The following is a 12,789-nucleotide window of genomic DNA, read 5'->3' on the forward strand; positions in this document are numbered from 1 at the left end:
CTTTTATTTGCTCTGAGCTACTTGTGAGAGCTTGTAGTTTAATAAAAGTTGTCTTTAAAATTACATGGATGGGTATGAAACCAATTTTACTAATTTTTTGGGTTTTTTCGATTTTTTTTTTAAGAGACAGAGTCTTGCTCTGTCGCCCAGGCTGCAGTGTAGTGGCGCAATCTTGGGTCTTGGTAACCTACAACTCCTGGGTTCAATCGATTCTACTGCCTCAGCCTCCTGAGTAGCTGGGACCACAGGTGTGCAGCACCACTCCTGGCTAATTATTTTTGTATTTTTAGTAGAGACGAGGTTTCACCATGTTGCGCAGGCTGGTCTTGAACACCTGACCTCAAGTGATCAACCTGCCTCGGCCTCCCAAAGTGCTGGGACTACAGGCATGAACCACCGCACCCGGCCTAAAATTGGTTTTTAGAGAAACAGGGTCTCACTCTGTTACCCAGACTAGAGTGCAGTGGGGCTGGCATAACCGCTGGGCTCAAGCCGTCTGCCTGTCTGAACCTCCCAAGTAGCTGGGACTACATGAATGAGCCACCGTGCCTGGCCCACTTATATTTTCATGGTATAATTTCACAATGATCTACACATAGGATTAAAGTGTTACCTTTATTTAAGGTGCTACCATTCATCTTTCCGTTGCTTTGTTCTGCATCACCATCTTGCTCATCCAGCTGTTCAAGAGCTAGTTGGCGCCAACTCCGCAAGGAGGACTTCCCCACCCAAAATCCATCGTTGCTGTGGAACAGAAAGAATGTTAAATCATACAAGTAATATTTCCAAACACTGTCCTCCCTTCTTTGCCTGTAAAAACAACTAAAGTGAATTACAAACACTCAACATCAGCTACTGTACATGTAATTGATTTTAACCCACTTCCTAATTTTGGTCATTTTCTCTGTTCACTATTGAAGTGCAGGGATCTAATATTTTGTTTCCATTCTAAATATTATCCTGCTTTTCCTACCTTCATGCCAACACACCAATCAAATGATAGGATAGAATACAGTGGCAAAGGCTATCTGACTCAGCAGTTTTCTTTATCGTTGCCACAGGGGCAGTCATTGCAAAATTTACTTTTGATCTGGCTCTACCATCCACTTTATTGCCCTTCTTCTAAAAATCTCAACTTCTTATTTTTAATAAATAACGAGTTGCTTGGTTATGACCTCTCGAAAACTTCTTAGTTTACCATAAACAATGTACACTGTGCAACATACCCCTTTACTGCTGCTTTCAGCAGATTATTAACAGTTTTATAATCTTCATTTAGTTGGTTCTTCAGACGCAATACGCGACAACGTTCTACTACACATTCCTTACACAGGGCTTTCACTACAGGCAAGAAAGAATGAAAGGAAATATATTTCATTCAAACAGACTTCCTGTTAGGAAAATGTTTTTAGCACTTCACAAACACAGACACATGCTAAACTAAAGTCACAAATGTTGGCAATATGGCAAATTGGTATATACCCTAAATTATTTTACTAAGATAATTAGATACCAAGACAGCAATACTGTTACCTGAATAAAGAAAGAACAATGAGAGACAAAATGTTATATTACATTAAAAGTATCTAAATACAGTACCTGACAAGGCTTACATGCAATTTTTACAAGATGATAATCAAATAACTGAGGTTCTAAGGTGGGGGGGGTTAAATATAGCTGATAATTATAAATAATGATCTTCATGTGAAAGTGATCTTCAAAGCACACTAAAAGGAAAAGCAAAATGAAGGGCCAGGTTTAAAACACAAAGAAGTTTTAGGAATCATCTAAAATGTGAACGCTCTTCCCATTGCATGGTTTATTCATTGTCAATTAAGAACAGTGGCAGGTAAAGTGGCTCATACCACCAAGAGCTTTGGGAAGCCAGACAGGGAGGGTAGCTTGAGGACAGGAGTTTGAGACCAGCCTGGGCAACATAGTGAGACCCTGTCTCTACAAAAAATGTAAAAATTAGCAAGGTATGGTGATGTGTGCCTGTAGTCCCAGCTACTTGGGAAGCTGAGGTGGGAGGACTGCTTAAGCCTAGAAGTTCTAGGCTGTAGTGCACTATGGTTCCACCACTGTACTCCAGCTGGGGCAACAGAATAAGACGCTGTCTCAGAAACAAACAAACAAGGGCCAGATATGGTGGCCCATCCTTGTAATCCCAGCACTTTGGGAGGCCGAGGCAGGTCAATCACTTGAGCCTACAAGACCAGCCTGGGCAACATGATGAAATACCACCTCTACAAAAAATTACAAAACTTAACCAGGTGTGGTGGTGCATGTCTGTGGTCCCAGATACTTTGAAGACTGAGACGGGAGCCTGAGGAGGTCGAAGCTGCAGTGAGCTGTGATTGCACCACTGCACTCTAGCCTGGGCAACAGATTGAGACACTGTCTCAAAAAAACAAAAACAAAAATTCCCAGAAATTTAGGAAGCAAAACTCCAGTTGTGTTTAACAGAAGGCCTGCAGCATGTAGTTAAATATCAGGTTTTATGCAATAAGTTGTATACTATTAGAAAACAGCACTTAATTTCAGAAAAAGTGTATTGGGGAGGGAGGTGTCATGTAATTTCCTATAGCCTCATCTGAAAAATGGAGGGAGGATTGTGTTGGCAGCTACTCATGTAAAAAGAAAAATGTTTCAAGGAGGCAGAACAGAAAGGCAGCCAAAACAAAATAAACCGTGGGTACTATGTGATCATATATAGCTCTATATTTAAGGTAGAATCAAGTAGCTTCCATTCATAAACTAAGTAACCATCTACAGCTCACACACTGTTAGAAGTCACCATAGACGGGCGGGCGCAGTGGCTCCCGCCTGAGGAGAGCACTTTGGGAGGGCGAGGCTGACTGGATCACTTGAGCCCAGGAGTTCAAGACCAGCCTGGGCAACACAGTGAAACCCTGTCTCTACTAAAAATACAAAAATTAGCTGGGCGTGGTGGTGCGTGCCTGTAATCCCAGCTACTCGGGAGGCTCGAGAATCACTTGAACCCAGGAGGCGGAGGTTGCAGTGAGCTGAGATTGAGACAGTTTTCTCAAAAGGGTCCTATTTTGTCTGCTTTGAGAGGGGTTAAAAAAACAAAAAAACAAAACAAAACAAAAAAACCAAACCAAAAAACCCCAACCAACTCTCTATGAATAGCATCAGTTGCTTAACTTCTATTTTATTTAGCAAATCCTTTGTGCAAAGTGTAAGGAATATTTGGTGTAGCATAGTTTGGGTCAAACCATCATAAGCCACATTCATAAAGATCGTAAGATGAAGATTTAATGAGCTGCTCTTTTTTAAACAGAGAGGACATCTTGAATTACCAGTTAGTCTTGGACCTCCTCCATATCTACTGTAGAAAATGTCAGCTGCATATTCAGATATCCTCTTCATAATTGATATTTTATCTGGGTGAAGCTTGTCATGGGAACACAGGCAAGCGTGATTATCAATAGGTTTGGTAGGTGTTGATTCATCCAACCACTTTTGCAGCCATTCCAGAGAGACAAACTCATAGGGCTCTGAGAAAGCAAGCATCGGAAAGAGCCTATGTATTTTTACAGTTTTTTGACTAAGTGATACATTCATTTTTCTCAAAAGACAATGCAAACTCTGTCCACAGTTAGCAGAATCAGAAGAATCATTGTCTGGGGGAAGATGTTTGATGAGTACGATACAAAGCTCCAGTTAAGTGCCACTCCTCTGAGTTCAAGGAGCTGTGCACCGTAATGCTGAGTCTGCACAGTGCCCTATGAGATCGGCTGGTATTATTAACCACATTCTACAAGAGGCATCCACATAGTCTTGCCTAATAGCACAGCAGAGTTTTGATCAGGACACCCATGTTTGTTGACTACAAGTCATGCTCCATTGCTGCCTCACAAATAATACAACCTCATGCCCTACTATGTTTATTTCATAAATTATTTTGTCAGTACTTTTCACATATATGTGATATACATCTGAAAATTAAAATGAGAAGCCAAACTGAAATTAACCTCACCGACTATGACCACGCTTCAGAAGATGCTTTTAACCATCGAACTTTCTTCATCCAAGATGATACTGATGGCAATTTTGAAAACGTATTTAATTCCCCCACCCAAATCCAAGTCATGATCTATTCATTATATTATTATTTATTTCAAGAAAGTAACCTATTTTAAACAAGTTCCAGGATAAAGTACACTAGAACTGAGTCATCATCAATTTTGAAGTTGCAAAAATTAAAAGACAAAACCAAACACCTCAAAATGAGTTTTAATTTGGGGAAAGGAAGTCCCTAGAATTCCCTAAAAGCCAAAATCAAAGATAAAGGGCCAGCTTTGATTACTTACAAAGATCTCCAGTGAGTCCCAGCATAAAACATAGAAGAAAACATACAGAGGTTGAATTTATATTTTTGTATTATATACTCCTTCTGATGAGATCTGAGGGACAGATACTTCAACGCAAAGCCCATTGTGACCAGTTTTATACTCCCCAGAGAGTTACATGTCTAGAAAACTAACTCCCATTTTAATTTTACAGTAAACCATTTCAATTTTTATGAAAACAAAATTTGGCACTGTACATCATCAACTAAGAGCCTTCTAACCGGTCAAGTCAAATGTGGCTCCAGAGGAAGAGCACAGGACTGTGAGTCAAGGTCACGGTCTAATCCAAGTTCGGCCACCAAGAAAATGAACCTGAGCAAGTCACTTAAACTTTCTATGTTTCTGGTCTTTTATTTGTAAAATGAAGGTAATAATACCTGCCTTCTACCTACCTCATGGGGATGTTGTTGAGTATAAAAGATAAGCTATGTGAAGCATTTTGAGCTTTTTGGAAGAAAAGAGATATGGAAAAGTTAATTATACATTTACGTAAACTTAATATATAAAAGAGGAGACTTTGGCTGGGCACGGTGGCTCACGCCTGTAATCCCAGCACTTTGGGAGGCCGAGGCGGGCGGATCACCTGAGGTCCGGAGTTCGAGACCAGCCTGACCAACAGGGAGAAACCCCGTCTGTACTAAAAATACAAAAAAATTAGCCGGGCATGGTGGCGCATGACTGTAATCCCAGCTATTCAGGAGGCTGAGGCAGGAGAATCACATGAACCCAGGAGGCGGAGGTTGTGGTGAACTGAGATTGCGCCATTGCACTCCAGCCTGGGTAACAAAAGCGAAATTCCATCTCAAAAAGAAAAAAAAGAGGAGACCTTAAGACGCAGTATATGTAACAAAGCTGCAGCACTTTACAGTATATCATGGTATGGCTAATTACATTCAAAATGCCTCCCGACTTTATTTGCCATTTATCAAGCTTAATCTGCCAGGGATGGAGTACACTGGGTATCTGGCGAATGCAAAGACAAATGATCCCTTTCTGAAAGCAAAATAAAAGTCTTAGCATACTCTAATCTTTTCCCAAGGACAGTCAATTAGATTAAAATGGTAAGTAATATGAAGGCTATCAAAGGAGAAAAAATAGGATTGTGATAAAGAGCAACATTCAAGAATAAGTCACTAGGCATTCTAGTTTCCCCAGCAGCTGGGGAGGAGTGGACAGACAGCAGTATCTGTTATTGCTAACTGAAAGAAAACACCCTAAGAATCCTGGCCCTCACAATGAAAGGAATCTAGGAAAGCTAAAAATGCACAAAGCCCTCCTTGCCAGGGGATGTCTGCAGGAATTCAAAGCCTAGGGTGACTGTGGCCCTGACTGTCCAGCAACAATGTGGCTCAAAGGCAAGACAACATTTTCCAATCTCACAGAAAACTTCCAAGGAAAGCTTGTTGTTTTAGTTTTTGAATCGTTCAATATAAATTTAATGTAAGATACAATGATTAGAAAAACTACGTATGGTTTTATAGTAAGAGGAGGAAGACAGAAAGCAGAGAACAGGCCTATAATTCTAATCTAATACCATGCTTATTACTAACAGCAAGTTTTCCAGATTTCACTTTAGTGCGCTGTGGGCTCCATGAAGGAAGAGTGACTATGGTCACAGAAGTCTGTCTTTCTTTCCATTTTCAGTCTCTATCATCATAAAGAGCTGCACTGACTGTGCCAAGAGCTTGCCTGAGAATACAAGTGGAGCACAAGTCTCATAGTTAAGGCAGATTCTGTTTGTGGCAAAGTTTTTACACTACAGATGTTTCTGCACTAGAAAAAGACTCTTGAGTAGGCCCCTCAAATATATTCCCTAGTATTTGTGATTCAGTAAACTACAAGCATTGCTTTCCAAAGGCCATGGATATAATCAACTCCAAATGAGGGCGAACTCTCCCATTATCAAGCTGGAGATAACGGACTATATGAAACCTTAGCATTTGATGAGGGAAGCAAAATATTAAAATATTTACCACAGGGAAATACACATTTTGGTTCAAAGTTCTTTAAAAAGAAAAAAAAACACCTGGATTTTGAACATGACACATTTTCTCTGGAAAGTTATAAAGTCTAGAACAATCACAGCATCAAAAACATCTGAAACACTTTACCTAGAGATAATTTAAGTATATTTCAATGGAAATAAAAAGCGCCAAAAGCACGTTCCTACTGAGGCTTAGATTTTAGGGTAAGTGATCTTTCTTTAAATATGTTCCCACACAAAAATAAGATCTAGAAAATGCATAACAAAAGACTTCTCTTGCCAACATAAAACCATGCTCATTAACTTTCAGATTCTACATAATTTTACAATGTGGACTGTCTACAATATAAGTTTACTGCAAATGGAAAATAATTATATAGCTCATAATTGGTAAAAGTATAAATAACACACAGAAATATTCTAAGAACATAAGCATATTCTAAGAACACAAGGTTCCTATATGCTGAATGAAAACAGCCAAAGGAAGCACAGTGCTAACTTGACACATAACATCTTTGAACTCTGTAGTTCTAAAGAGTGGTTCAAATGAGTATTTCACTTTAGACCCAGTTAAGTCCCTTTCTCTTGCCCAGTGGACACAGGAAACCGTGAATAAAGTTTGGAAAATAGATTTCTAGGTCCCGACACCTTTGAACAAAGACCTATAAATTTAGAGATTTGAATCATGGGTTCATTTCCAAATCATTTCCAGTTAAATTAAGGTCAGTTTAATTATTTAGGATAATCCCAACCCTTGGACAGAGTTAAAGTAACAGATTACAAAGAAGGGTCAGAATCGAATTAAAATTTAGTTAAAATATATTCTTACAGACTTGGCAATTTTTGTTTACATTTTGCTTAAAGTTATACTAGTAATGGAAAATTAAGATATTAAAAAGACAAACCACAAGTACAATTATGCTTAAGTATTTATTTTCTAAAGTAAGGACTAAATTGTCTCTCTTCCTTAAGTAGGAATTAGGCTTGGGGAATTCATGTCTTTGAAATGACAAAGATAACTTAATACAAATGGCACATCAGCCTTTAAAAAGGCTTAATTTGGTTTCATTTTGAGACATCAGGTAAACCTGAATAAACATATACAGAAAAGGGATAAGCTGGATTATGTAGGATATTTCTAAGAAATCAGGGGTCAGCAGAAAGCTTTTCTACTCTTAGCATAATATTTGGTATTAAACTTCAACTTAATCTAATAGTATCAAAAAAACTGTACTCATATAATAGAATGTTTAGGTCACAAAGTATGCAAAGAAACAGAACAGGCAAGTTGCTTTTCCATAGTAATCCAATCGGATTTTTCTTAAACAAGTTAATATCTCACAAAATATAAATATCTACAATACTCATGGATGCAGAGTGCTGACCTAAATGTTATAATTTATTGACAGCTTCCCATTTTTAGAAGTACAACGTAATGAAATAATATGGAATGCTACACATCAAGTTATTGTCGGTTTACAAAGTACTTTTAGAGTGTTTAAGCTGGCTTTAGTGGGTTATTAGAAAGAGTAAGTTTGAGAAAGTTTCTTCATATACATTTGTGAACATAAAAAAACAAGGCACTTAATGGCAACAGTGCTGTCCCAGAATATCTTACAGACCAGCTCCAGCAGGTAACCTTTGGTACAGCTCCTTAACCTCTTCGTGTTTTGCTTTTCCTTTATCCACACTTTGCTTACGCATCTCAGCCATTTCAATACACCACTCCTCAAATTTGGAATTATCCCGATCTACCAGCTCTTGAAGAAAGGCTATTCAAAACAGAAAGACAAAAAACAACTTTATTCTTGTTTTCAAATATAGTGAACCATGCTAATCTCTAAATCATATCAAATACTGATTAAAACATTGGCAGAAATTCCAACTATGGTCTCCCTGTCTGCTAGAAACCTCCAATCTGAAGGCAGAAGTAAAAGTAAAGACAGCCACTGGAATAATACTAAGTCGATTCCCCCCATCTAGCTCTCCATGATATCATCAGCCTCCCAGAACAATCAAATGGCTCAAAATCACCACTTTAGAATAGATAACACCAGGCCGGGTGCAGTGGCTCATACCTGTAATCCCAGCAGCACTTTGGAAGGCCGAGGCCGGTGGATCGTGAGGTCAGGAGTTCAAGACCAGCCTGGCCAAGATGGTGAAATCCCATCTCTACTAAAAATACAAAAATTAGCTGGGCGTGGTGGTGCATGCCTATAATCCCAGCTACTTGGGAAGATGAGGCACAGAATTGCTTAAACCTGGGAGGCGGAGGTTGCAGTGAGCCAAGACTGCACCACTGCACTCCAGCCTGGGCGAAAGAGTGAGACTCTGTCTCAAAAAAAGAAAGAATAGGTGATGCCACCAAGCTTAGAAAAGTGCTGAGCAGGCCAGGCGCGGTGGCTCACGCTTGTAATCCCAGCACTTTGGGAGGCCGAGGCGGGCGGATCACGAGGTCAGAAGATCGAGACCAAGGTGAAACCCCGTCTCTACTAAAAATACAAAAAAAAATTAGCCGGGCGTGGTGGCGGGCGGCTGTAGTCCCAGCTACTCGGAAAGGCTGAGGCAGGAGAATGGCATGAACCCAGGAGGTGGAGCTTGCAGTGAGCCGAGATCGCACCACTGCACTCCAGCCTGGGTGACAGAGCAGACTCCATCTCAAAAAAAAAAAAAAAAAAAAAAAAAAAAAAAAAAGTGCTGAGTAAAATGACTCAGACTGTCTTCAGGGCAGCAGCAACTCTACCTTTTATATTATGAAGTCTAGAAAATCTACAGATAATTGAATAAAATTCACAAATACTCTACAAACTGAACAAAATAAAACCAAATTATACTTTAAATGCATGTTTTGATTACTTTCTGATTTTTAAATAATTGCATTGCTTTATTTCAGAAGCTCATTTCTTAAAAATAAATCTGTAATTTTTACTTTCACCAACATTCACCTTATGGGATCAATTTATCATAATAACTAAAAGCAATCCATTACTTATCATTAATCTTTTGAGTATGGCATTCTAAAACATTTGCCTGCTATAATCCTGGAAAACTGCTTTACCTGGAACTTGAACAGTAGTGTTGGGCTTTTCTTGAGTTTGCAGTCTATAAACCAACATATATGCATTTCGAGAGCAATGAGTTCCTTTGCCACACTTGGGTTTACGTGTCTGAGACTTAGAAGGTTCTGCTGAGATAGAGAAATCAAAAGGTACCTTAACTTAAGTGCCTAGAGTTTGTTTATTCTTTAGCGGGGCTATAGAAAACAATTTCCAAAATATACACCCAAGACACATTAACACCAATCTAAAACATTCAAAGGCCATAGAAATTTGGCAGGCTCTTTAGCTTTTAATATTTAAAAAAGTTTACTACCACTATTGCCTGCCACATTCCATTTTTTAAAGGTAAAAAGAAAATACATTTTTCTGGGGAACAAACCTGGAACAACAAAAAAATCACTATTGCCATAAGCTGATTTTTATGTTAGTGTTAAATTATAAAAACTAACTGAAGCCAGGCACAGTGGCTCATGCTTGTAATCATAGCACTCTAGGAGGCCAAGATGGGCAGATCACTTGAAGCCAAAGTTCAAGACCAGCCTGGCCAAAACATGGAGAAACCTTGTCTCTACTAATAATACAAAAATCAGGCGGGCGTGGTGGTGTGCACCTGCAGTCCACCTACTTGGGAGGCTGACACAAGTGAATTGATTGAACCCAGAAGGCGGAGGTTGCAGTGAGCTGAGATCACACCACTGCACTCCAGCCTGGGTGACAGAGCAAGGGGAAAAAGAAAAAGTTAAGTTAAATTAAATTAAAAAATAAAAACAGGCCAGGGCGCGGTGGCTCACATCTGGCCAACATGGTGAAAACCCATCTCTCTAAAAACACAAAAATTAGCCAGGCATGTTGGCACATGCCTGTAATCCCAGCTATTCGGGAGCCTGAGGCAGGAGAATCACTTGAACCCAGGAGGCAGAGGTTGCAGTGGCACACTGCACTCCTGCCTGGGGGACAGAGTGAAACTCTGCCTCAAAAAAATAAATAAAAAAAAATCAAGATTGATGCAATCACTAAAGGAAATATGGGACTTCGACTCTACTGGAATTTTTATTCTTTTTTTTTTTTTTGAGACAAGAGTCTTGCTCTGTCGTCAGGCTAGAGTGCAGTGGCGTGATCTTGGCTCACTGCAACCTCCACCTCCTGGGTTCAAGCGATTCTCATGCCTCAGCCTCTCAAGTAGCTGGGATTACAGGCACGTGTCACCACACCCAGCTAATTTTTGTATTTTTAGTAGAGAGAGGGTTTCACCATGTTGGCCAGGATGGTCTCAATCTACTGACCTCACGATCTGCCCGCCTCAGCCTCCCAAAGTGTTGGGATTACAGGCATGAGCCACTGCACCTGGCCGAAATATTTTTATTCTTAATGATTGCTTGGTACACAAGTATTTGTTTTAATGTTGCTTTTTAATAAAAGTATATATAAAATGTATATGTACAGTTTGAAAAATAAAAATTAGCTCAGTAATCATTTTAATAAACAGATTTTCAATTTAGTCAAAATAATACAAATAAATCTAGACTAAATTTAATTGTCCAAATAAATAAAATAGCATATTTTCTTTTCTTTTTTTGACACAGAATTTCGCTCGTCTCCCAGGCTGGAGTGGAATGGCACGATCTCGGTGTACTGCAATCTCTGCCTCCCGGGTTCAAGTGATTCTCCTGCCTCAGCCTCCCCATTAGCTAGGATTACAGGCATGTGTCACCACCCCAGGCTAATTTTTGCATTTTTAGTAGAGATGAAGATTTACCACGTTGGCCAGGCTGGTCTCAAACTCCTGACCTCAGGTGATCCTCCCTCCTCTGCCTCCCAAAGTGCTGGGATTACAGGAGTGAGCCACCCCACCCAGCCTAAAATAGCATAATTTTTAAAAATGAAATGAAATGGGCCAGGTGCGGTGGCTCATGCCTGCAATCCCAGCACTTTGGGAGGCCGAGGCAGATGGATCACCTGCGGTCAGGAGTTCGAGGCCAGCCTGGCCAACACAGTAAAAGCCCGTATCTACTAAAACTATAAAAATTAGCCAGGGATCTGTAATCCCTGCTACTCAGGAGGCTGATGCAGCAGAATCAGTTGAACCCAGGAAGCAGAGGTTGCAGTGAGCCAAGATCACGCCACTGCACTGCAGCCTGGGTGACAGTGAGACTCAGTCTCAAAAAAGAAAAAACAAAAGGAATGAAATGCTAACTAACAACCAGAAACATTAGCCACTAATCTCTATGAAGTAAATAGCAAGTGGAAAACATGAAGTGTTTCAGATGGCAACTACAGCACATGAAAACGATTTTCAAATTGGGTTTCAGTGCTCCAGGTAACTTTCCGAGAGGTAAGAGATTATGGTGGCGGATCATTTGAGATCAAGAATTCGAAACCAGCCTGGCCAACGTGGTGAAACCCCATCTCTATTAAAAATACAAATAATTAGCCAGGCATGGTGACGTGCACCTGTAATCCCAGCTACTTGGGAGGCTTAGGCAAGAGAACTGCTTGAACCCAGGAGGCGGAGATTGTAGTGGGCCAAGATAGCCCCACTGCACTCCAGCCTGGGCAACAGAGTGAGACTCCGTCTCAAAAGGAAAAAAAGAGGTTATGGGCAGTTCTAAGGAAATCCAGTTACTAGATCCTCAATTCACCACGTGCTTTTCTAAAATGGATCTGCCTCAACACTGAGGTCCCATGATGGTTTCTACCTCTCTTTTCACAATCAGTTGACTCCCATGTCACAAAAGAAAGATATAACCTCTCAGCCAGTGACAGAAAAAGGTCTCATCTATCACACTGAGATATATTTACAAAAAAAGTACATTTACAGTAAAATTTTACTGTTTAATAAAATTTATAACATACTTTTATGAGTTTTATTATGTAGTAATATTCATAATTTTAAAAACAGCACTCTATCCAGAAGTACTTTTTAACTATTTAGAGCTTTATAGTCACAAAAAACTTACTATATTCCATTAGAATAAAATTCAGTAGGGTAAACATAATGGAAATAGTAGTACAGAAGAAAACAGAATTGTTAAAAATGCCTAGTATAAAACAAGACCTGTTCGGTTATCCTTGAAAAGGATGCTGGTGGATATAAAACCTCTATAGTATTTACTGTCATCTGGACATTCTTAAAATAGTGATGTCACAATTTAAGTTTCAGTATTTATTATGTCATAAATTATAGCATTTGGAGCTACTTAAAATTTATGATGAAATTTGTTAGATTTTAAAATGTGCAAAGAAAAAATAAGTTGTTCAACTTTTTTTGTTTTCCCTTGCACCTATGCTTGGATATTAAACATTCTTACAGAGAACACCTGAACAAAAAACGTTGGAAGATCACTGTACTGTCACAGAGAATTAAAATACC

The 12,789-nt window shown here is 39.4% G+C and overlaps 1 protein-coding gene across 4 annotated transcripts in view; it reads right to left on the reverse strand.

Annotated features, from left to right (window-relative positions):
• The window catches only part of USP48 (ubiquitin specific peptidase 48), a 107,259-nt gene that overhangs the window by 41,357 nt on the left and 53,113 nt on the right, over nt 1-12,789 (reverse strand). For 3 of the 4 annotated variants that reach the window (XM_030805366.1, XM_012498556.2, XM_030805367.1), the window contains exons 10-14: nt 9,419-9,547; nt 7,983-8,132; nt 3,324-3,521; nt 1,227-1,341; nt 614-744 (exon numbers count right to left, since the gene is read on the reverse strand). In XM_030805366.1, the coding sequence (XP_030661226.1) occupies nt 614-744; nt 1,227-1,341; nt 3,324-3,521; nt 7,983-8,132; nt 9,419-9,547 (723 nt within the window). The remainder of the gene's footprint in view (nt 1-613; nt 745-1,226; nt 1,342-3,323; nt 3,522-7,982; nt 8,133-9,418; nt 9,548-12,789) is intronic. The other variant, XM_030805365.1, reaches the window with a different exon arrangement.

Source organism: Nomascus leucogenys, chromosome 24, assembly GCF_006542625.1.
Source record: "Nomascus leucogenys isolate Asia chromosome 24, Asia_NLE_v1, whole genome shotgun sequence".
NCBI classification, from domain to species: domain Eukaryota; kingdom Metazoa; phylum Chordata; class Mammalia; order Primates; family Hylobatidae; genus Nomascus; species Nomascus leucogenys.